General features: G+C 37.7%; 1 protein-coding gene and 1 long non-coding RNA gene across 2 annotated transcripts in view; one reads left to right on the forward strand and one right to left on the reverse strand.

Moving 5' to 3' along the window:
- The window catches only part of LOC137860803 (uncharacterized), a 49,722-nt gene extending 37,725 nt beyond the window's left edge, over nt 1-11,997 (reverse strand). Inside the window, exons 1-2 of the long non-coding RNA XR_011099193.1 lie at nt 11,778-11,997; nt 10,746-10,828 (exon numbers count right to left, since the gene is read on the reverse strand). This is a non-coding gene — a long non-coding RNA (uncharacterized lncRNA). The remainder of the gene's footprint in view (nt 1-10,745; nt 10,829-11,777) is intronic.
- Nucleotides 11,998-13,707: 1,710 nt separating this feature from the next.
- On the forward strand, nt 13,708-24,792 carry CHMP2B (charged multivesicular body protein 2B). The gene is made up of 6 exons (XM_068691416.1): nt 13,708-13,863; nt 16,729-16,820; nt 18,974-19,168; nt 21,708-21,810; nt 22,662-22,768; nt 22,935-24,792. Exons 1-6 carry the CDS (start codon nt 13,830-13,832, stop codon nt 23,046-23,048), a joined length of 645 nt encoding a protein of 214 aa, XP_068547517.1. The 5' UTR covers nt 13,708-13,829; the 3' UTR covers nt 23,049-24,792.
- The last annotated feature ends 815 nt before the right edge of the window (nt 24,793-25,607 follow it).

Here is a 25,607-nt window from a genome sequence, read left to right on the forward strand (position 1 = left end):
AGCATGAATAAAACAGTCTGTGAAAAATAAACCAACGCAACATGGAAAAGCAACTACAAGCTGGGTAGATTTCAGGCATTATAAGATACATTTCTAACAAGAATCAGCACTAATAGATTCTGGTTCTCTTCATGGGGCAACAAATGCTCTAACCATCTATTGCATTTTTTTTATTTTTTTCAGTAAAATAAGCCTGAAGTCTATGTAAAAAAAAAAAAAAAAAAAAAAAAAGTACACATGGAAGTCATGAAAGTAAAAGCAAAGACAAGGAAACAACACACAAAGTAATTACAGGTAACATCATTGGGGAAATATCAAAATCCTTCAAGAATATAAAATCCTTCAAGGCCAAAGAAATTACAATGTTTTTCAATAAGGAATGGTATGAACAAGAACCTAACACCAGAGAAAGCTGACCAGGGATTTGCAGCAATTAGTGATTAATTTTATCCTTTCAGAGAAAGACAAAGTCTTCCACAATATCACTGTAACTGAAAAAAAAATAAAAAATGTCATAGAATGAAGGTAGAAAAAGGCAATATCCAACTATAATCCAGAGATCATATCCAGACATGATCTTCATTCAAAGAATAACCATTGAAGATAAAACAATGACAAGAGCTATCTATGAATTTCAAGAACTGAAGAAAGTATCAGAAACCAGCCACTACAATACACTCTGGGACACCCTGATGGGTAACATTTTATTAAAATTTCATTTACACCTTACACAAATACATACAGAAGAAGACTACAGTTTTAAGGAATGTTCAAGAAGAGAAAAAAGCAGTATAGAAGAAAATGGTTCCTTCTTGATGGTGTCATCAAGTTAAACACAGAATATACAGATAAATACTACACATACATCTTGTATACATACAACACCACCCTATAACACTGGTTTAAAACCTTTTTTGTTGTTGTTGTTTTGTTTTTGTGTTTTTTTGTTTGTTTGTTTGTTTTTGGAAGTCACCCTAAAATTCTCATGGTGGAAATGTGAATACCCAAAAAAAAAAAAAAGCCTACTGTATAATTTATTTTGCTGACTGATTTTTCATGGATTTATTAAGAGACAGACCTTACATTCACTGCGAGTAAAACAAGTTGGAAATTGTTACGTTGGAATACCTTTTCCTGACAAAATCACTCTAGAATTCACCATGCCAGTAAGCAAGGAAGATTTTCTCCCAGCCACTTAGGATCCTTGACTAAAGTAGTCATTTTAAATTTAATTAAATACATAAATAAAATTGCCAGGAATAAAAGTAGTGAACCTGGGTACTTGTCTTGGCAGAAATTAGCAGATAAAAATGGACGATGAACTACATTAGCCATATTCCATGTCCTACACAAGATCTGATGGCCAAAAACACAGATTAAAAAATAAATTTTCAAGTTGCTTTTCCTTCCATTAAAATGCATACGTTAAAACTAGAAATCTCACAAATGTTTAAGGAGATTGCTAAGTTCTGCCAAGACAGACACCTCTTCCACAGCAGTAGGTATGAGATGGAATTTTAGGGTGGTTTTTTTTTTTTTTTGGCATAAGTGCTGAGATACAGTGGAGTTCACAGCTTGTCACCTCAAGATCTACAGAGAAAAGCAGATGGTGATACTTTATATGATTTAAAAATGAAACTGGAGCACCTGCCATGACACATGTTATCTAAGGTATATAAGAAGAAAGTGTTAAATGGCCTGCAGAGAGGGTAGATTTCTGCGTTGTTAAGATGCCTTCAAATGACAAGCAAGGAGGGATAGGGAATACAGAACATGCAAGAAAGGTGGAGAAGTGCTCAAGCCCAATTGCAATTTTTAGCAGCAAAATAAATTCCCATGTCAATTTGTGTGATTCTTTCTTTGTTAAGGAGTAAGACCTTACAATTCCACTGAATTACTATGGACTCATTGGATTGAGCACTGAAAAAAGAAAAGGCAAAACAGTCATGGAAAATATATTGTTTTACCTGATACATTAACTCATGTCACTACTGAGCTTTATTAATTTTTATTTATGTACCAATGTGTTTACTTACTTAAGGAATCGCTGCTTCTAAACAAAAAGTATGAAGACATAAGATTGCATTTTCAATGGTATCAACCACCAGAGATATTAAAAAAATTCTGAAGTATTTAACAGTGAACACCACAGTTAACTGCTGCAATTTTCTAATATGGACATAATTAAAGCTGCAAAAAGTGTCTGTTTTCCTTTCAAAACAAATATCTGTCATTATGGGATTTAACAGCTATCTGTGTTGATAAATGAACAACTTGAACACAGATATGTCTTGCATGACTGAATATCCCAATAGATTCATGCCCCTAAATCAAGAAGATTTTGAAAACCCAACACATCATGTAAAAAGCTTCAATGATTAAATGAAGCAGTATTTCTCAATCTTTCTTTCACAATTAATGACCTACAGAACCTTCTTGGTTTTGTTCAAACTGACCTGAAAGAAACTAAGAATCAGCATCCTTCACCTACTTGGCTATAGAAGTGAGCATCCTGAGAATAAAATCAAAATACTGAATTGCCATTCTAGAATATGGGTCAAAGCAAGACATTTAACTTTGTATTTTATATAGTAAAACAGTTGAACTAGTGAAAAATTGCTTCAGAGGAAAAGATATTTTAGAGTTGACAGCACATGGCAACTTCCCTTATTGTATTCCTAGATGTATAAAATAATTTAATTTGAATTGAAACATATTATTGATACATGAAGACAACAGTGTTTATATTTCTTCCCCAAAGAAATCATTTGAAGACATTATGCTTCCTTAGGAGGAAAAAAATATATATATGATTCCATTTAGCATACCAATGAAATCAGAGGGGAAGTCCTACTGAAGGACTAACTCTCCTTAATGCCCTTATTCTCCCTTCATTATGCCATCGATGTCCCATGAAAACAACATTAATTTGACATGGATGAGTTATGACCCACTGTTTCCTGCACAACCAACAGGATGCCCAAGGCAGGGTTTTCTACTTTGGGTATTGGGGCCAGAAAGACATGCATAAAACCAGCACAGTAGAAGGAGCAATTAAGCTACAGGTTGTTTTGCTGTAAGCAGTTAACCAGCTGTGCCTAATAAATTATTTGATTATACAACATCCTATAGTTTTGACATCAGTGGTAACCATGCATAAAACTAACATTCGGGGATTTTGTATATTTGCACGTGTGATTATATCAGTAATTCCTCCTGGCACTCATTAACAGACCCTGCCAATCCAGCACTATTGTTTTTTTCCATGCAAATGGTCAGCTTGCTCACAACAGCTTGAAAACACTGGCTAATAAAATACCACAACCCTGAGAAGGAAATGGGAAGTGTTTATTACTCCTATTTGCCGACAAGAAAAGAAACAGACCTGTGCAAGGACATGTGCACACAGAGCAGAACTAAATAAAAGAGTAAAACTGAAGTGTGCAGAAACATTGTATGTATATATACAATGGGCATACTTGCATGTACATACAAAAATGTACAAAAACTTACTTCAGTAGGGTTAAAAAATATAACCAAGAAACTCTTGAACTACAAGCCTGGCATGGATATTTTTGTGCGTGGAATTCCATGCTAACGTACACATACTGTTTCTGGCACCTGCACTACTTTGACCAGTGGGTTTCCATCATCTCTTCATGCTTGGGAGCTACAGACATTGCATTTCCCAGTCCTACACTGCTTCCACGCTATACTGCTTTCTCACAAAAGAAAGAGAAGTTTGAGCTGATGTAGTGGGTTTATGTGGCGAGGTTTTGGTAGCATGGGGCCCTAGGGGTGGTTTCTGTGAGAAGGATCTAGAAGCTGCCCCATATTTGGTAAGGGCCCCACTGCTGACCAGAGCCAAGCCAATAAGCAATGTTGTTTTGTGCCTCTGTGACAGGGAAAAAAACGCTGTGCCACACAGCGGCTGGGAGAGTGAGAGGGGTGTGGAACTGCCTTGCAGGCACCAAGGTCAGTGAAGAAGGAGGAGGAGAGGTGCTCCAGGCACCGGAGCAGAAGTCCCCTGCGGCCTGTGGTGAGGCCCATGGTGAAGCAGGATGTCCCCCTGCAGCCCATGGAGTACCACGGTGGAGCAGGGTTTCACGCTGCAGCCCGTGGAGGAGACCACGGTGGAGCAGGTGGCCCTGCACTGACGGAGGCTGCCGCCTGTGGAAGACCCCTGCCGGAGCAGATCCTGGGCCAGAGCTGCAGCCCGTGGAGAGGAGCCCACGCAGGAGCAGGTGACCTGGCAGGAGCTGCTGCCCGTGGGGGAGCCAGGTTGGAGCAGTTTTCTCCTGAGGGATGGACCCCGTGGTACGGACCCATTTCTGGAGCAGTTCTGGAAGAGCTGCTGCCTGTGGGAAGCCCACGCCAGATCAGTTCATCAAGGACTGCATCCCATAGGAGGGACCCCACAGCACAGGGGCCGAGAGTGACCAAGAAGGAGCAGCAAAGAAGTGCTGTAGACTGACCATAACCCCCATTCCCCTGAGCTGCTTGGGGGGAGGAGGTGGAAGAGGGTGGATGGGGGGAAAGGTGCTTTTGGTTTCTTTCCTTTGTTTCTCACTTCTCTACCTTGTTAGTAATAAGCAATAAATCTTACTATCTCCCTATGCCAAGTCTGTTTTGCCCATTACAATAATTACTGTGTGATCTCCTTGTCCTTATCTCAAACTTTGAGCCCTTTTCATTGTATTTTCTCCCTGTTCCTCTTTGAGGAGGGGGAGTGAGAGAGCAGTTGTGGTGGAGCTCAGCTGCTGACTCGAGCGGAACCACCACAGCTGACAAGAAAACCAGATTTCACAGTCTTGCACAAACATGAATGCACAAACACTGCAAGTCTAAACAGCCGCCCCCCTTGACCATGTCCATTTCCTAACAAATGCTGGCAAATGAGTTCTCTTCATAGCAAGGAGGCACATTCTCATGTGGCCAAAAAGAACCACAGAAAGCAATAGAGAAATTGTTCTCTATTTAAAAGTTTTAGCCTTCCAGTGAGGACCCAAAAACTGTCAAGATGACTTTGATGACCACCATACATCACATGCAACAAAACAGTGAAACGAGCACTTCTTAAAAAATTCAGACAGCAATTCATAAACTATTTAATGCCAGATTATGAATAACAAATAGATGAATGTAAATTCTTTTCTCCATGGATAATACATGTACAAAAATGCAAATTTTTCAGGATAAATTATGCACAACGAATGAGTCAATCAGCCCTATTCCCTCATAGGCCACTATTTCCGGAAGCTATTTTAAAGTGAGACAAAATTGGTGAAATTGTATCATCTATTTTTGTATACAACAGGAAAGCACACGATAAAACCCTTCTTTATTCCCTTTATTAAAGCATTCCATGAACATGAATGGCAACAATGAACATAAGCAGCAGCTGTAATTGATACTGCAGTGAAAGCTAAATTGCACATTGGTGGATTTGGCTAACATCACAAATTTCAGTAATTCTGATCAGGCAGTTAATAACAAAAGATCTCATTTATTAAGTGATATTAACAGACATTTGAACAAAACAGCCAGTTTCAGAATTCTGTCAGCACCATGTAAAATACCTGATTGTTCAGTGACTTTTCCTAAAAGCCAAACCTCTGTAATTCCCAGGAGCAGTTACAATCAGGAACTACCATTGTGAAAAAGGTGTATCATTGAGAGCTGCTGTTCCCTGACCTCCAGGCCAGCTGCACTTCCCATGACTACAGAACCCCTCCTACTTGGAGGAGTTTAGTTCTCCTGGACAACAGGGAGAAAAATATCGCTGAGTTTCTTTCCCCTCTGCTCCATGGGCTAGGATTTTAGCCTACAGACTTTGATGCACACTATAAAAAATAGTAAAAACAGTTGTAGACACCAACTCTCTCTCAGCAGAATAGCCCTTTCTCTGATTCATTTCCAAAACTGGAGCAAGACCTGATAGAAGGATTTTTCTGATGAAAGAATGGTCATGCACATAATAAAAACAGGCAAGAGGCTCAGAAGAACTCAGCTAAACTGGGACATTGAACCCACCAGTGGTTCACACCCTCCACATAAAATGGTACCAAGTTTCATAATTTCCAAACATTTTTAGCAACTACAGTTATATCAGGATCAAGGAGTAAATTAGAAGGAAAAAGTATCTAGTAGTAATATTTTACAAGCAAACACTTATTAAGCTAGTCCCTTCCATCAACTGCATACAAGTTAAGAAAAAAAGAGCCACCACAGACATGTGTTTTCTCAGGTATCATTAAAAGGTTAAACCAGACAAGCTCCCTGAATAGGGATCTAATTAGATCAAAAGGCTCAGCTCTAGAGATGTGACGTTGTACAGGCAGAGAAAGACAGGAGAGACTGTGCAACATTGCTTCTGTCAGTGACAGCTAAGTCTTCCAGACTGCTACAGATACTCACACATGCATCCTGGTGACCTCATTTACCAATGAAACACCTCAGTTATCATACAAGGGGATTATCCATTGAATTCACACTTAAGTTAATATGGCCAAATATCTTTCCTGTCTTTTAGAGCTGAATCTTCACTTACATGTAGCTAAGTTTTTTTCCCCTGCCTTTCCTTGAAATGGCATGGTTTACCTTAACAGTATGAAGTCGGCATTGAAGGGTTAAGAAAGAAATAGTGACGTAAAAGAGTTTGAACTAATCTAAAATAAATCCAATGCCTTTTTAAACAGGGAAAACAACATTAGTCCAAATTTAACTTTTTTTTCAGTACAGATTCACAGACAGACAACAAAGAGAACATAGATTCAACTAAAATGAAATGAGATTCAAAATCGCTTCCAGAGTTGGTGCTGAAAACAAAGCATGCACATGGGCGTACTAGGCTGCACTCTTGCAAGGCATAAACAGAGTCTGCAATAAACTGCTTGATGTTGTCTTGCTGGTCATAAAGCTATGAAAAAAAGGAATATGCCATTTTTTATAACACTTAAGGGCCCAATGCAATACAAACTATAGCTGGCTTTCTAGTAATATATGTTTTGGGAGTAGATACCAGTGAATTTGAGTTTTATATGTGCTTTTGCGATACAGGACCTGAACATATTTTTTGTTGGATTAGACCATTAGGTAGCTATAGCTATTCTCAAAGGACAAGATAAGTGACAAGCCTTCTGAACCCCGGCAAAAATATAAATCACTACAAAAAGTTGAGAAATCCTTGATTTAACATTTCCAGTATTGAGAGATATTTTTGTATTCCTTTTCTACTTAACAGAAACATTAATGTTTTTAAAATTTTTAAAGAAATTTCTCTTCATATGGATGCAATAATACCAATATAACTCTATTAAATAAATGTTTGTTTCTTCCCACAGCTTTCAAAAGATAGAATAAAAAATGTTTTAAAGTATAGCTGAATCATCAGAATTAAAAAGAATTGTTGCCTTAAGCATGAAGAATATCATACACTTAGAATAAAAGAAATATTAAAATACTTCTACTTTATCTACTAACTTCTCAAAAGATATCTTCCCCATAAGAATTGTTATAAAAATGCTGAATCAAACAGCATCTATTAAGGATGCATGTTTTCATTTTCAGAAAGCCCTCTCTTTTCATTCCCTTTCTCTCTATTCTGTTTCTGAAGAGTATCATTTATTAGTACAAAACCTCTACTATCACATTTATTCTGACTACTTACACCTCTGTTTCTCTACTCTGGACTTCTTTATTTGAACTGTTCATCTAGCATTAACTTATAAGTATTCAGCTCTGTAGGACAGTGTTCTTAATCTTTCAACTACTCAGTGCTTCCAGCTTTCTCCCTTTTGTAATCAATGCAAGCACCACCATCTTCACTTCTGTTATGCAGGGTTTCAAGCTGAGCATCATCTCCAGATCCTCATCATTTATGCTGTATACAAATCTTACCACTCACTCCTGCAGAGCAACCCAGCTAAACCAACCTTTCCTATCTAGTCACCAAGCTGAAGCTTAGTCCAGTCACTTGTTATTGTGATGCCAGGTGATTGCAACATCTCTACGTCCCTGATGTAGCTAATCTGGCTCCTTCAAAATGATTTGCAGAAGATAGCCGTATTGATTTATTGCTTTGATTACACTGCCATTTTCTTTGACTTTAGTTCCTTTGGTTACCCACCTCAGATGCATCTCTATTCAAGACCCTCCCCCCTTCAAGACCCTCTGTACCATCCCACGTTCACTGCCCACAGACTCCTTCAGTTTTCATTAATGCTAGCTGTTCACAACCTGTTCGTAAAATTGCTTCTGACAAAACAAGCAACTTTTGTCTTTGCTACTTATCATTGTTGGAAAGACTTCTTCACAAGATGCTACAAACATCTTTCAAATACCTTCTTAAGATCTTTTTGCATTGACACCTATGCACAGACAGGATATAAGGCTAAGTAAGAAAACTTCTGGCTTCCTTCCACTGTCCCATATGTTGATGTCCACATATTATTTCTTAGTGTACTGGGACAACATATTCTCTGGTGCAGGGTGTGTGTGTTTTTGTTTCACATGTATTGAATTCCTAACCCAAAGCAGCCATGTTCTTAGATAATAAAGTAACACAAATAATGAACAGTAATAATCTTAAACTGAATTCCTACATTTGTAATGCATGATTTTAGGACTACTACTTGTATTGTTCTAAACACTATATACTTGAGCAGATGCACATACATTCTCAAATCTGGACCTATTTAACACAAGTCTTTATACATTGAATATGAATATGAACATGTGATGAATTCCAGATAAGTTAAATATAACAACTTCACTATTAATGCAGCATTCCTCCTGAGTAACATGCTAATTATTTTTACCTACGGTAAACATAGGAAGTACAAATGATAAGAACATCACCAAAAAGGGCTTCTTTTTAGGATTGACATATTTGTGTTAAAAGCAGATTATTTGAAAACAAGTTACTGAAGCAATATTCAATCAAAATGACTACTCTCAGCCATAAACATACGGGACCCTCTACGTACCCAGGGTAATAAGTCTTGTATATTATTGCTGGGAATTCCTTCAAAGCCCAAATCATTTTTAGTTTGCAAAGCTCTCTAATTTATTTTCCATGGTTGGAAGGAATCTGCTGCTAAACTAAAAATACAGTTTTACCCCCCATTATCTCTGCACATAAAGAGTCACACAGCTTGAGGCTAGAATTAACATGAGATAGGCTATTATGACTGTAAGAACATTTAGCGGTCCCTGTTGACTTTGCAGTTTGTAATAATAAATATCCTCCCCATAATCTCTCACTTTTTTTTTCCCCCTAAACTTGATGCCTTGAGGAGTTCTTGAAGCTTGTGATAAAATACTAACAGTAGTTACCTATTTTGTTGATAGCATGGATTTCTGCTTCTCCTTGGGCAAAGTCATTTAAAGATATGGTATTTGCAAGTAAATGCTTTTAAAAGTATAACCCTTGATTTCATAAATGCCCTACAGAAACATGATGTCCTACTGTAGTTGATTACTGAAGCAAAACTAAATCTGCTTGTACAAAGTAATGTCACTATTTTATAATGAAGTGTTTCCTCTTTCACTAAGGAAGAACCTTGCAATCAGATGTGAAGGTTATAAAGTATGCAGCCTGCAACTCGAAAGAATCTTATCATCACCAATCAAGGTAATAATTAAAACCAGATTTCTATAAGGAGGGGCTAGACATTTAAAGGGTTTTACAAAGTATCACACTTCATGCACATGCTAAATGGTGCAGAGTACTTGTGCTATATTAAGAAGATGCTGAAATTCTCAAACTAACATGTAATCTTTTATACATAAGTGTCTCTATATACTTTGATATTCTGTCTCCATACAACACAAAATCTTATCTGCCTATATCACATATATTTAGGATTTTTTTTTTAAACCCCATCACCACTACTATTCCTCTCCCCCACCCTAATTTTTTGCAAACAAAACATGTCCAGGAGTAAAAAATTAAGATGAAGAAAACATCCTTCAAACATTCAGCATTCCAGATCACCAAAAGATCTTCAGCAGTAACTCTGCAGTAACATCTCACACTTAGGATACTACAGTTTAACTCATTCTCACTTTTTTTTTTTTTAACCCAGAAGCTTGTTAAGTGAATTTAGTGGATTATCAGGCAAAATATTGATATCACAAACCCCTTCTCACATAAACAGACAAATTCAGTCTCCACAGATGTCACACAGTCCTCACAAGAACAAACTAAATCAAAACATGCTTCTATACCTACATATGTATTCCTCCTCTATCCTGCACATCTTGCATGCTATAGGTCACAGATGAATAGCAGCTCTTTGGCAATTGATTCATTTTGAACAGTGAAAGGAAGTATCAATTAAGTTATTTGTAAGATCAACAGTACGCTCTCTGCTTCACATACATGCCCAATTCATCTTAAATTACTAAAAGACAGGAAGCAAAGACAGGAAGCAAGACTTTTAGATTCACTACACTCCTCAATATTTTTTAAAATTAATGAAAAATGTTGCATGTGTTTTTGTTTTGTTTTGGGGGGGGGGGGAGGTGGGGGACAATGAAAAAATTTAAGGATATAAACTATTTCCAAATAGATAATCCACTGATTGATCTGTAGCTCACTGATGTTCTAATCATAACCTAGCTTATTCTTACATTATTCTTACCAAACAGCAACGCTTTAGTCATTTGGAGATAGTTAAATAGTTGATATCAAATCTGTCTTAGTTTCTGTTTAGTTTCAGTGTTGCTGAGTTATTTCATACCTGTGCTAGATGCAGCTCCCCCTCTCCTCCAATGAATGAGGTATTTTTCAGTTCTTGTGAGCTTTGCAGGAAAGTTGTCTAACCTGTAAGATGAAGGTGAGATGCACTGTATAAAACATTTTTTTTTTTTTTTTTTAATATTTGCATACATAAATAAGTGATTTCATTTTGGACAAAGTAGGGGGAATGAATTTCATAACCATGATAGCAGACCAAACTTCCAGCATCTCCACTACTTCTCTCAGTCTTTATCCTCTCCTTTAGGTCCTCATTTATTCCTATTTTTTTCTGACTTTAATTTTCTTCACAAATTTCCACAAAAACCTTTTATGATAGTAACCTAACCACTCTTGCACTTTTCCAGCTCACCTTCTTCCCAGAGCTTCACAGCTTACTCCCACAGCATGCATTGCCACCACCTCCCTGCTCTGATGACACTATGATTTCCAAGTGTTACTAATGAGTGCAATTAGAGATAGGATCATGACACACACACACACGCATGCACTTACTTCAAGGGATTCATACATCTAAATGCAACCATAACATTCAGCCTGACTTTTCCATTTTGTCCACCTCCTAACTCAATCTACCTTCATATTACAAGGCATAAGTCACATTAGCCTTTACACAATCATCTCACAAACTCTTAAATACGAAGGTGCTGTGTCTGTTTTCAGCAGAGCTTCTCCGTGATAAAGTAAAGCACGTGCAAGCCTTTGTGGGACTTGGAACACAGCCAGCTGCTGAAGCCCCAGAGATGCTTCTCTTTACAACTTTGTTTTATGCTATAAGCATTTCATACAACAATACATTTATACAGTTCTTTGATCATTTATCTTAGTCAGGCTCCTACAATTTTCAGCTTACTCACTTCATTCTTTACTACACATGGCCTCATTTAATTTTCTTATATCTGCAGATGAGAAATTAGGCCCAGAAGAGATCAAATGGTACTGAATTTGGGTCATTATCCACAAAGCATCCCAAGACAGCCTGCCTTAGATCGCCAGCTTGCAAGGTTTCACTCACCCTAGCAAGGGAGGTAAAGACTGACTTGCATTAGACCAACTGATATAGTCAGAAAGCTTGAAAAGATTTCAGGCATAACCTTGAGAGCTTCTTCAAGACTTGTATGCATGGAAGCTCCCTTCCCTTCCCTCCCTCCCAGTGTATAAGAAAAGTATTTTTCCAGATCAGCCGCGACACGGACTATCCTGGAGAACAGTAGGTAGAAGTGTTGCTTTACAAGGGCATCTTCATATCAGCCATATTTTTCTGAGCACCTGCTTTAAGTAGACTGAATCTAAGTCACCTGTTTTAAATTAACAATATGCTTAAATATTTTAATGGCCCACCGAAGAGCTTATACACACACAGATTAAATAAATAAATAAATAAATCATTTTTTGCACTTTGAAGGTGTTTAGTTTCAAGCTAATACAGGATATCATACCATTCTTCTGAACCAGTGTTGTTGACTTGCTTTACTCTGTCTTCAACAAACAGAAAATAAACATCCACTTCTTCTGTTTGCTACTGATATTTGCATATGGTCACGAAGGAAGGGTTATTTATTTCATCTGATTGATTTTTAAAGTTTGATTATAGCATAAAAGACTAAGTTTATATATTTCAATTAGACCTTGAAACAGGACATTGAGAATCTACAGGCAACATTGAAGTTTATGCATTAATCTTTTTAAGAGATAAATTCAAGGTCTTCTCAGTGTATGGTACCATAACAGCAATCAGGTTTGGAGCACACACATACACACACACAAAAAAAAAACACTTGGCAAGCAATAGCTCAGACGTACTTTATTTTATCACAGTCATGAAGTCTATTATGGACAGCTTTGTTTCTCTCATCACAAGAAAACATTCACGAAGAAATATTATGGAAAAGTGCTTTTCTGGTCTCATAGCTAATTAACTCATTTTAAGAGTGGCCTGTAGTTAAGCTGCCCAGACTTTCTCTCAGGAAAGTGGGGAACTGAGCGTCAATTACAAGGTCTCTCCTCCCCTTCATCTGTGCGTTTTTAAAGCCAGAATTTCAGTTTTGCTTACTAACTCATCCCTGACTGATTTGACTGAACAGATAGTAACAGATGCAAAGGAATAAACTTGCAAAGTGTATTTTACCTACTTTACAGTGAATTGTTAAATTCCCATAGTATTTATGTGATGAAGCATGACCTGAATTTTAGGCTAGCGCAACTAGATTAGAAGAACAACTAGCACTAAAAGGCCATGCAGAGAACAAAGAAAACTTGCTGTTTGGAATTAAAATCAGTACTTCCAGAAAATTAAATAGCACTGTCACAAAATACATAGCTTATAGCTACATATGCCCACATAAATCTTTACACTGTTATTATAACATTCCAGTAGATTCACACAGGGTTATAAAAGTGTGGTTGATGAGGGTACCGCCACCATAAACTTACAGTTCTTCCCCAGGTTAGATTTATATCCAGCTATCAAAATAGATTACAGTTGCCTGTTTTTCCTTACAGATTACATTTTAAAAAGGACCAGCAGTTTCATGGGAGGGAAGGCAAGCGCAGCTAGCGTTCAAACTGCCAGCTCTGTGTTTTCTTCAGTGCAGTGTTAGCTCCAGCGTGCTGTTTTTCTCCTAATTAGTTGGAGCGTACATAGCTAATCGCTAACGATAAAACCACAGCTAGGTATGAGCCACCTCATTAAACATTAAGGCTTGCAATCAGACAGTGAAACCCACGAGAATTTTCACTTTTTCCCCCTCACTGTCGCGCCCCGGGGCAGCCGCGGCCCCTGGCGGAGAGGGGACCGCGGCCGCCCCGAGCCTCCCCAGTTCGGGGCCAGCTCAGCCCCAGCGCCAGCTCCGAGCCGGGGCCACCTCATTCCCATTCCCATTCCCATCCTCGTCCCCATTCCCGGTCCCGTTCCCGGCCGGGGAGGCGTGGAAGATCCGCGGCCCGTCCCCGTCCCCGTCCCTGTCCCGCCCCTCGCCGGCGGTGAGGCGGAGCTGGGTGAGCTTGCGGGGCCCGGCCGCTTCCTGGTCACCGCAGCAGGAGGAGGCTGACGGAGCCCGCGGAGGCCATGGCCTCGCTTTTCAAGAAGAAGACCGTGGACGGTGAGGGGGCGGCTGTCCCCGGCCCTTGTAGGGGCCCTGGGCACGGGGGAGCTGGGACCGAGCAGGGCGGCCTCGGGCCCCGAGTCCCGGCGGAGCTGGAGCTCGGGGGCTCGCCGAGCACAGGGCCCCGCATCCCGTCTGGGGGTGTCGGGAGGTAAAGGGGGGACACACGCATGTCGCTGCCCCGGGGGGAGCCAAAAATGCCTGCGGGGAGCTTGCTGGAGCAAACGGGGAGGCGGCTGAGTGCTTGTGGGGTCAGGGAGGAGACGGGGGGCAAGGGTCTTGGGACAAGTTGGTCTCGTTGTTGGCGTGGCTGGGCTGTTGACAGGTCTGTGTGTGGGAGTCACCTTCTGGAAAGCGAAGCCAGGAAGGATCGCTTACCTCCCGAGTAAGTCCAGGGCACGCCAGGCAGCCCCCCAAGGAGGTATTGTTGCCTCATGCAACACCTGGGGCAGAGGCCAGGCATTGGCGAGAGCCCCAAAACTGGCTGTGTGGTGCGTTGGGTGTCCTCTGTCAAATCATGTGAGGCTTGGCTTGAGAAGTGCTCACCAAAAATGACGCTGCGCGTCAGCCAATTGTTGTTCACCGGGGATGAGTACGTAGTTCCCACTTGTTCCTTCCCATTTCTGGCGCACAACCTGCGAGGGGGGAGAAGGAGGAGATGACTGTGCTCCCATGGCCAAGGCGGGTGATGGTGACGGCAGCCAGGTCAGGGCATCTCTGGTCCAACCAGTTCTCAGGAATGGAGGCGCGTCCTCCTTGCCCCGCTGTGCAAGAGCAGGTGCCACAGGGGGATGGCCGTCGGCAGAGGGCTGCCACAGAAATACCCCGTCATCTTCTTGCTGCTGGAGCAGAGCTAGGGCTTGGGTTCTTGTTCAGAGTGCACATCTTGTGCCTCACTTGCAAAAATAAATGAAAGGGATTGAAGGTAATCGAAGGCAACTGTTCTAGTTGGTTTATTGCTATCTTTAGCTTAAGCCATGATGTGAGATCAGAGAGAGGGAAGAAAAAAAAGAACAAAACAAAACACAGAAATAAGCAATGTGCTAGCCCTTATTGTCTCCTGACAATTATATTCTGAGTTTCTTATTGTCTTGAAGTTCCTTCTTCTCAAGTTTTCTGCGCTAAGGGGATTTTTTTAATAGTTACTTCAGTTAGAGAAGACAGTCTTGTATGTAGCTATTAAGCTTTTTCTTTCATTTTCACAAGTGCAGCTGTGCAAGTAATATACGATTGTCTACCTTCAAAATTACTTGCCTGTAGCATTTTTTTTTTCAGAATAATTCTCAATGATGCTTTGCTCATGTGAAGAACATAATGTTATGTTCTGTATCATCCTTCAGCTTTTCGTGAATGTCCATTGAAAAATCTGCATTTCCCAAAGATGATTTTTATGTATTTCTGGGAACAGGGGTAGCTAGCACGATAAAAAGAAGTCTCCTTACAGAGTTCGTTTGTCAAATATGCGTTTATTTGCTTGAAAATGGTTGTTGTGAGGGGGTAATGCATCTTCAAAATAGTACTGAAGGTTTTTTGTTTGTTTGTTTGTTTGTTTGTTTTTAATTTGAACCTGTTAAGTTTGAAGTTATTTCAGCCATGGATGTTTTACAGTATCTCTTAATGTGAGGAAACAGAATCTGAATGCCTCTTTGTTTCTAGAAAAATAGTTGCAGGCCTTAACAACTGAAAAGGGTGGTTGTGTATCAACAATTTATCCTTCATGCCATCGTTTCTGTTAGTAACTGTGCCTGTTTGCATTGATTTTTCACGTGCCTCAGACTCTTTTAGTACGATGGCAGAATCCCACTATGATGTTCCTTCCATGGGTTAGACACAAAATTTACGTGACAGTACACTCCTGTTAACCTTTCATCCAAAGTTTATGCATCTAATAGTAGATGCATGCAGTAGGAACAAATGAATCTTCCTAACAGTGTTGTTTCCTCTATAAAGGTCAGAGGATGCTGAGTCACATGCAGACCTCTCTACCTTTGCCCAGGTGAATCACACCTAAGCACTCACTGTAAATTCTAACAAAAGTTAATTGCAACCAGTATGACTGACACCTATATTAAAAGTAATACTTACTTTTAGTAAGTGGATGTTACCAGGAAAAAACTTTTAAATAGCAGAGTGGACAAAACATTTATGAAAGATGATATACTTCATGTGATAGCATTCAAGTTTCTGTATGCTTTGTCAGCTGTCAGAAAACTTAAATTTGCTGTAAAGGCCTCCACTTTTGTACCTAAATATTCTTAGGATTCTATTAATTGAAGAAGTTTGTAAATTATTGCTTCATAGTCTAATTTGAAGTTGAGCTGTATAGATGTAGATGCACATTTATGAAGAAAAATAACCTCCATTAAACCAGAATGAGGACAGAGAAGAGCAAGATTCTAAGATTCACATTGCAAAGTAACTTCGCTGTTTTCACGGACCTAAGAACTCCAACTTCTCTGAGCTCTCATATATTAGGTTTCTTCAGCTGACCTCCTTGCAGTTGGGTCTGAAAAGGTCTGAGCTTACAGTGACAATGTTAATTCTGAGATATTCTTGAAACTTGCGAAAAAGTGTGCGTATCTAACCCATGCCATGGGGCTAAGGCTCTTCCTGTGGTGCAAATAAATATGCTAGGTAAAATAGCCTTTTTGTTACTGCATATGGCCTATTCTGTTGAAACATAATTGTGTTGCATACATTAAATATGGGCAAAATACAAAGTTAGGTATTTGAGATACCAGCAGTTCTTTTGATTTCTGGCTGTTCGTTCTGAATGAGAAGAAACTGTGTCTGCAGAACACTCAGCAAATGAGATGTTTATATAATACTGAAAACCTTTTTCTATCTGTATTTTCTTTCCAGATATAATAAAGGAGCAAAATCGAGAGTTAAGAGGTACACAGAGGACTATAACCAGAGATAGAGCAGCACTTGAAAAACAGGAAAAGCAACTGGTAAGTACAACAGGGAATTTTATTTTACTCTTTAAAGACAAACACCTTCCCAATATAACAAAAAAATCTGCAAAGTGCTGAAGACACTACTCAGTACATAACAACTGAACACTGAAAAATTGAATTTTTGACTTCTCAGTTATTAAAATTTTGTTGGAAAACAATTTACTATCTAAAATACCTTGATTTTCATGAATACTTATGTTGAAGTTCTGATTATTTGCGACATTAAATTGTTTCAGAAATACTGAATTTCTAAGGAGAAGAAAGGAAAAGTGAATCAGGTCTTCAAAAAAGTTAAAAATACACCGTTTGTATGAGAGAGTCAATGGACAATAAATATTAATTTTTCTGAGTTAGATCAGGTGAAAAAGGACCAAGGGCTTGTCAGTCAATCCCAGAACATTTTGTTATGTTCTTTCCGCAGAAAGTATTTTTCCCCTGAACTACGAGATACTATTCTGAATACCTAATATTGTACAGACAGTTCTATTTCAGTTCTGTAACCTCATATAACTATATGAATTTTGATTTTTTTTTTTTTCCAGAAGAACATAACTGACTTGGATAAGCTAACCCCCAAAATCTCAAAAGTAAATAGTGTATTGCAGCTTGCTATCCAAATTCTTCTTTGTTACGAATAAAACAATCAATATATAGGGTTTGATTTCTGCATCTGGGTTGTCTGCAGTAATATAGCAATAGTTGCTGTTGGTTTGTATTTCACTTTTAAAATCAAGTTATATATGCTACTTAGGTATTGATCTCAGTGAGAAAATCAAATGCTTGCCATTAAAACTAGTGTGCAAACTAGAAAAGTCTGAGCTTGCTACAGAATTCTGTTTTTGTGGTCTCCACGAGCTACCTACGAAGAGGACATCTTTGTATATATTTCTGGACACTAATATTTGAACAGTCTTATGTTCCTTACTTGCTGATCTGTACTTTATTGGGTTAAAAATAATATTTATGACACAGCCCTCCAGAAATTACAGACTTTTGGAGAACATCTTGTGCTGGTGCCATCTCTGTAGTAAGCTTAACCATGATCTTTCCTAGTGGTTAACCTAACACAATGGGTCAGTTTACATTTGCCTTTAATTATGACTGTTTTGCATATTCTAGTGACCAGTGTTTACTTTTTCAGTGCTACATATCCACTTAAAGTGCATTTTTCTGGACCACCAGTGTACATAAACTAAAGCATCTTTGTTCTCATAGCAGGTGTATTCTCCTGAAGAGTTACAGTGCTGGTCTTAAAGGTTACTTTTGCTTAATGGTAAAAATAAAAATGTATCACTGGCATCATAAAAAGAACTCAGTTACTATAGCAAACTCTCTTTAAAAAGGCTAAAGGAAAAACATTTCGAAAGTTTACATTACCGAGTCACAAATCAAAAGGCATAGTTTTAAATAACTCTGTTAGCAAAGATTTTTTTGACAAACTTTTCCTTGGTACCTCTGGGCTAAATAATTCTCCCTGGATTGATAAATAGGTTTGTTTCTTGTAAGTCATTGCTGTCTACAACATGCACTGCCAGATGGACAAAGTGTACCGCTTTTATTATGCGCTAAGCTAAGTCCAGGTACGTGGTGTCAGCAAACAGAGCCTATGATTGTTGCCTATCTGCCATGAAGCCACTTGAGATTCTCTTTAAGTTGAAAAAACGTTTAGCAGAGCATATGAACTTGCCATTTCTTCTATTCACAATATGGCTTACTAGTGAAGAAAGTAAAGAAGATTAGAAATTGCACTAACAACTGGTTGGCATAATAATTTCTTCACTTTTTTTGAAGTGTTACTCCATGATCAGATATGGAATTGAATGTTCATATATAAATTAATAGGACGTTATGCAAAAGTTGATGTGAGGCCTTTTGGGGAAACTGTGTGCTACTGTGCTATAATTCAGTTCTGTTTTTTTTTTTGTTTGTTTGTTTTTTTCTTCCTCTGTCAAAGCTGAACAGCATTGCACTTACTCTACTAAGTAACCTTGGAAGAAAAGCAAGTAATGCTATTTATGTAACTTTTGATGTCCTGAAAAAAAGTCAAGAGGATAGTTAACTTCTGGAATTTTATTCAAGTTAAGGTTTGAATATACAGTAGAATCTTTGAATGAAAATTCAGTAGAAATTATTATTTTTTTTAATAGGAACTGGAAATAAAGAAGATGGCTAAGACTGGTAACAAGGAAGCCTGTAAGGTGCTAGCAAAACAGCTTGTACAATTGCGCAAGCAGAAAAATCGAACATACGCTGTTAGCTCTAAAGTCACTTCTATGTCAACTCAAACAAAGGTTATGAACTCTCAGATGAAGATGGCAGGAGCTATGTCAACTACAGCAAAAGTAAGGTGCTACAAGACATTCTTTTACATTAAAATACAGTATATGCTTGCAAAAAGTTAACTTGTGTTATTTTGCTTACAGCAATTGAAGGAAAGCAATTAAATAAAGTGTATTGCTTAATAACGTGACCAGTATTGAGGATATAATAGGGAAGTGTAATTTGATTCATATTATCGTTTTTTTGAATAGTCAATTCTGCCAGTTAGTGTCTAACTAAGCATATTTTCTTGGGCTAGACATCTGTCAAATGTTTACATGATAAAATTCAACTCTATACCTGTGGAAGAACTTTGTTAATAGATTAAAAAAAATCAACAAACAAACCATGCCATTATAGTATGTTGCTTGTATGTCACGTTGCAAGCAGTTTTTATTGGGAAAAAGTGGGGCACACTTCAAATAGAAATCAAGGCAGTGTGTCACAGTAGCTGTGTAGTTTATGTGACGAGTAGGTTATTACTTCAGATCTTACATTTCTGCAGAAATTTAATCTGGAATTCCCTGTCATTCTCACTCTCCATGCGCTAAGGATCCAGTATTACATTAAGTTTTCTCACAAATCTTGGTTCATAAAAGGCCCTGAAAAATCTCAGTTATCTTAGTCTTGAACTTTTTCCAATTTCTACAAACTGATAAATAGGAAGCTTTCTTTTGGTAATCAGGATTGTTCAGCTCAAGGTGCAGGAAATAGAATTAGCACACATAATTGTAGACAAATACTACTTTTATAGAGTCCAAGATAAATCCAGTTATGTGGCAGTTAAACCTTAAAAAAAAACACACAACAGTGCCACGTAATATAGAAAGTAATTACGGCTTTCTGAAAAAGGTATTTAGAAGCATTATTTTGGCAGATATCAACCTCTTAGTGAGACAAAGTTGTAGCTCTGCAACAAGCTTTCTATTTACCAGGACTAACCCACTACGCAGCCAATCAAGTTAAACAGTTTACTCAATATTCCTATACAAGTCTTACATATGAATAATTTGATCTTGCTTTTTAATTATTACATTGTTGACTTGCTCTTTATCCATAAGATATCTTGGATTAAGTTTCTCAAAACCAAGGTATCACTAAGGTAATTATTAAGATGTAGTCAGTTAAAATATTTAAAAAACTATTCTAAGCAGCATCTAGAAAAGCGATGGGTTTTGAAACACAGCAGATGCTTCTATGGACAAATTTATGTAACATTATCAGAAGAAGGTATTAAATTATTTTGGTCACTTTTAAAGTGAACAGCTTTGCTTCATCCACACAGGAAGGTTGAAAAAGAAAGTATTTAGTAGTTCATTTTGAAGCTCATAAATTGTTCTCAGTCTCATAACCGTCAGTGAATGCAATCAGTTGCCTTAACATGCAAGACAAATACACGGAATGTGAAGCTTTCAAAATATTATGCAAATACTTTTTAGCATATATAGCACAAATTCTGGACATAGATGACTACTCACTGGACTTTAATCATGCATCTGACCTATATTTGCTGAAGATACATAACTGTTATTTCAGTTTAGTGCAAATATTTTTATATTCATCTATTTACTGTTTAATCATGCATCTGACCTATATTTGCTGAAATTGCATAAATATTTTAATTTAGTGCAAATATTTTTGATAATCATCTATAACTGGAGTTGAAAAATTCTAACAAACACCCTCAAAGTCCATAACAAATTTTTCAATTCATATAATATGAATATGAACATAACCTTTGAAGTTCATATAACATGTGAAGCATAGTACATTACCATTTTAAACAAAATCAGAAATGAAGGCAGAAGTGCTTGTATGAAGCCAGCAGTAGCTGTATAGGTTAATCAAAAGCGTTGCTATCAAGTCAACTCTTTTATCTTCTTAAATATAGCTAGACTTTCCATTTAAACTGCTCACTTCTATATTTATATTTAGACATCTAATGAGATGTAGTATCTTGCTTCTTAGAAAGGAAGAAAGCTGCAAAGCTGCAAAGGCAATGCTGCATACTTATAGTAAAACAGGTGAAGTTCATTATGCCATCACACAAAGTTGTCAACCCAGTGCAAAGGTTTACCATAAGCTGCATACTTCCTGAGCGTTTTAATATTCACTTTTCAGGTAAAAGTAAATTCTTTCCATGAAGAAGTGACATAGAGAAACAATTTCAATGTAAGGTCTGTCCTCTAGTGGTGGTTGAAATAAATGTTCCATACTGAGTAAAAAACCTGCAGCCATTTACCTCTGTAAAATGTATAGCCTGCGCTTAAGGAAATGTTTTCCCATTCTTTTCATTAAGATCAGGCAGATTTTTCCTAATGCACAGCTAGCTAGGAGAAGGGGTGTAGTAGTTTAGCAGACTACAGTATTTCTTACTGAGTACAGACTGCACTATTGATCTTCTGTGTATCTATAGTTCTTTTGGGACATAAAAAGACTAGGAAAGTGAAACTTGGACTGAAGGGTATTTTTTATTAGAGAAGTCTTATTCCTTCTTATTGCATGTATTGGCCAGTATTAATGTTTCACTGTATAATTGATGTTTTTTTTCAATTTTATTAGACAATGCAAGCAGTTAATAAGAAAATGGATCCACAGAAGACACTACAAACTATGCAGAATTTCCAGAAGGAAAATATGAAGATGGAAATGACTGAAGAAATGAGTAAGTTCTGGGAACAGCTAGCAGCATGCCATAGTATTCTTGAAGGGGTAGAACCAGTCTAGGAACAGGGTTTGAGACCACTTCAAAACCTTGTTGGTATAACTAATAGGGGAACGTGAAAAAATGCCCTTTCCATATCTGATCTGTATGTGCCTTTTGTTCTGGGACTGGACATTTTAAAATGTTGAGTTTAACAGAGATTATTGATCATCTCAGCTTTATATACGTGGTGGTATGGAATATGTTTGTCTCCTTTTTGATTTTAAGCCACAAACTTACTTCTGTGGTGTGATGTGGAAAAGGAGTTTCTTTCAGTGTCAATCCACTGCCAACTAAATAGTACAGAACTTCCCAGTGTTGCAAGCACAGCCTGCATCCTATCCTAACCCCTGCCACTGTGTTGGCCCTAGTAGGTAGCATGGACTCAAAACAGGATTGTTGAGCAGGATGTCAACATCTCTACTGCTCAGAATTGTATTGTTGCAATTCAGAAAATAGGTCAGTAACAATTTTGCAATTTGTTTTGAAGAAGGAAGGGCTTTTCTAATGGAACTGTAGATGATATTTCAGAGAAATGTTAAAATCTAGTGGAGGGAAATAGAGCAACTAAACTATTACTTGAGAAACCTGACATTTTTATAAAAGCAGACATGCCTTACCCTGTAGTTGTACTCACAGGCTTTGCACAGCAGAGGTAAGAAAACCTCTCCAATATATAGGTGCTTTCTGCTGATATCTTATCCAGTGTTGTTATTATTGCATTGTGGGAGAGTTGAAAGATGACACTAGGTTATTTTTGTAATCTCATCTTTGCATAATGCAATATGTTGCTTTTGTTTTTTTCTTTGAAGTTAATGATACTCTGGACGATATCTTTGATGCTTCTGATGAAGAGGAAGAGAGCCAGGATATTGTTAACCAGGTGCTTGATGAGATCGGAATTGAAATCTCTGGAAAGGTATGGATGGTTTTACTCAGCTCACATATTTCTTACCCTTCATTCCTTTTTTTTTTCCCCAAAAAAGAGTTTATTCTAACATCCTTTATTTTAAAGTCCTGTTCTGGAAGTCAGGTTGTCATGTAATTTATTCTTTTGACTAAATAAAATTTCTCTCTCCTTCTAGATGGCCAAAGCTCCATCAGCTGCCAGAGGCTTACCGTCTGCATCAACATCAAAAGCTTCTACCATATCAGATGAAGAGATCGAACGGCAGCTCAAAGCATTGGGAGTTGATTAGCTTGATGTCAATAGTCTACCTTCAGACAGCTGCAGACAGATGTAAAAAGTGCAAATACTCTTTCAATGCAACTGATGCCTAGGAAAACTCTGAAGCTTCAGAAATGACAACTTGAAGTTGGTACTAGGAAGGGAGAAGGGGAGAATACTTTGAATCAATTGATAGCATGAAGTACTTGCAACCAGTGCATGCCATCTTATTGAGCATTGGATTGAATAGGGATGTAGTTCTAATGATAAATTTATACCTGATCTGAATCTGACCTCTGCTGAATTCAAAGTTTTCTTCTATCTCAGTTCCTTTTCTATCTTTAGAATTGGCAATTCTGTGGCTGCTGTGGTGGTGGTGTCTCCTAGGACAGCACCTGTATAATATATATCCTTTTTATAAAACTGTTGCTATAGAAAAAAATTTACTCTGACATTTTGGCACAAATGAAACTTCACCTTTGCTCTTAGTTGAAAACTTTTTTTTTTTTTTTTTTTTTTTAAGAGAAATAACCTTGGACATCCAGAACATTTAGGCAGAAAGAAAAAGCAGTTTATGCATTTCTTTCAAGTTTGTGTAGTAACTTTGAGTTGATTAAAAATAGCTGATTGTTCTTTTTACTGAAGGGGAAGGATACAGTCCTTGTGCAGTTAATTTTACTGGAAAAGGATTTATGTTAGTGAACTTTGTTGCATGAAAGGCACTGATTGAACTCAATTGTACTGTAACATAGCTAGTTTCAACAGAATTGCTGTGCCTTTATGTATATAAATCTTGTATTCCTGTGATTTTTTTCCAAATGAGTCTTTGAAAGGAGAGTAAACTGTAACAAAGATAGTTTCCACAAAACACTATGGTGTGAGCTCCGTGTATACTTGATAAGACTCAGTGAAGTTTAGAAATGCACTTGTTCAGAAATGCTACTTGCGCACTTGCAAAAAGGACATTTGCCCGAAACATTTGTATATATTTTACAGTATTTCATAATGGGAGATAACTGTGCATAATGGAATTGTTTACTAAGATGCAGTTGAGCACATTGATAAGCTAAATCTAAATTTTAGTTAGAAGAACAATTTTGGATGATACATTCTAATTACTTGTCTAAACACTATAATGAAAGTGTTCTGGTTCCATGAAGGCTTTTCTATGGTCTCTGAGCTGCATCAACATGATTCCGGCTTTAGGTGGAATACATTTGGCTACCAAAATAAGAACTGTTGACATTTTGAACAGATGACTAAAGTCTGAGAATGTAGTTCACAGTTATGACTTCCCAGATTGTATAAAGTTCCTCAGCTCTTACTCTGATGTAGATTATTTGTCCTAAGTTGTGCTGATTTACTGGGGCTGTTCATTGAACAGAAACAAAATCATTCTGATTTGTAAAGAAAAAAGTAAAATACCTCCTAAGATTAAAACCAGAATAACTTTGGGGTACAAATTTCATAAAAAGACTTTGCTGCTAGGAAAAGTGTAGCAAGAAACCATAATCTCTATGAATCTACTGTTGTCACATCATCTGCTTTAGGGTTAAAATCAGCAGAGAAAGAAAAAACAGGTGAACCTTCATCTGTTTTTTGATATAGAAATTGAGGTGTTCTTTCTCTTTGGAGGAAGTAAGGGACATACTATTGATCTGTGAGGTAGTGGGTAGGAATGTGTAAGTTTATATATTGCATATATCTCTGATACGAGGTGAAATTTTTTTTCTCAATTTATTTTGTAAAAATCTAATAAAAGGCTTTTTACTCCACAGCGAGTCTGTCCTCTGTAAGGTTAGTCTTACACATCAATCTGTTGGTGGGCTTTCTTTGGACTTCTATTAGATCTTCTATTAGATTTGTTATCGGTCTTGCTGATGACCTCTTAGCTTCCATAAGAATTCTGATACCATTGCTACTTTTGGTTGTGGGGAGTTTGAAACAGTTCTGTTCTTCAGGCTGTACAGCTACAAGAGTTACTTTGATGCTGTATCAGTTCTGCTCCCTTACTCAGTATATCTCCTTTCCTTGCCTTTCAGCATTAAAATCCAAGCTTAAAGCCACAAAGGCAGAAGCTAAGTTCAGAACATTTGACCAACCTGGAATTTTAATTATTTTAATTTTAATTATTATAATGTGACTTTTTTTTCCCCCTAATAGATCCATTTCCTAAATATAAGCTGGCTTTTGACCCAAGCTATAAAGGACCATAATATTTGCTGAAGTTGCCTGTAGGCCTTTGACTCAACATTAAGCATAGCTTTTGATTAAGTTTGCAATTCTTTTCACTTGAGAAGGATTGACTACTCCTAGGCATTGAAGAAGAAACTATAAAGTGAAATTATTTAGGTATAAAACATTACTGATTGTATTTTGGTTGAACATCAAGGCTAGTGTCCTTCCTAAGTGTGTATTTTATACTTCCTGTTAACATTAGGCTTAATTCTGTGATGAGCTCTTGTAGGGTCTTTGAAGAAGAAGAATAAAGGCATTACTATTTGATGTCAGTAAGACTGCTCATGTAGAATCACTGATAAGATCTATCCAGTGTTTCTGGAAAGACTTATCTTAAATTCTGCAGCCCTAC

Source organism: Anas acuta, chromosome 1, assembly GCF_963932015.1.
Source record: "Anas acuta chromosome 1, bAnaAcu1.1, whole genome shotgun sequence".
NCBI lineage: Eukaryota > Metazoa > Chordata > Aves > Anseriformes > Anatidae > Anas > Anas acuta.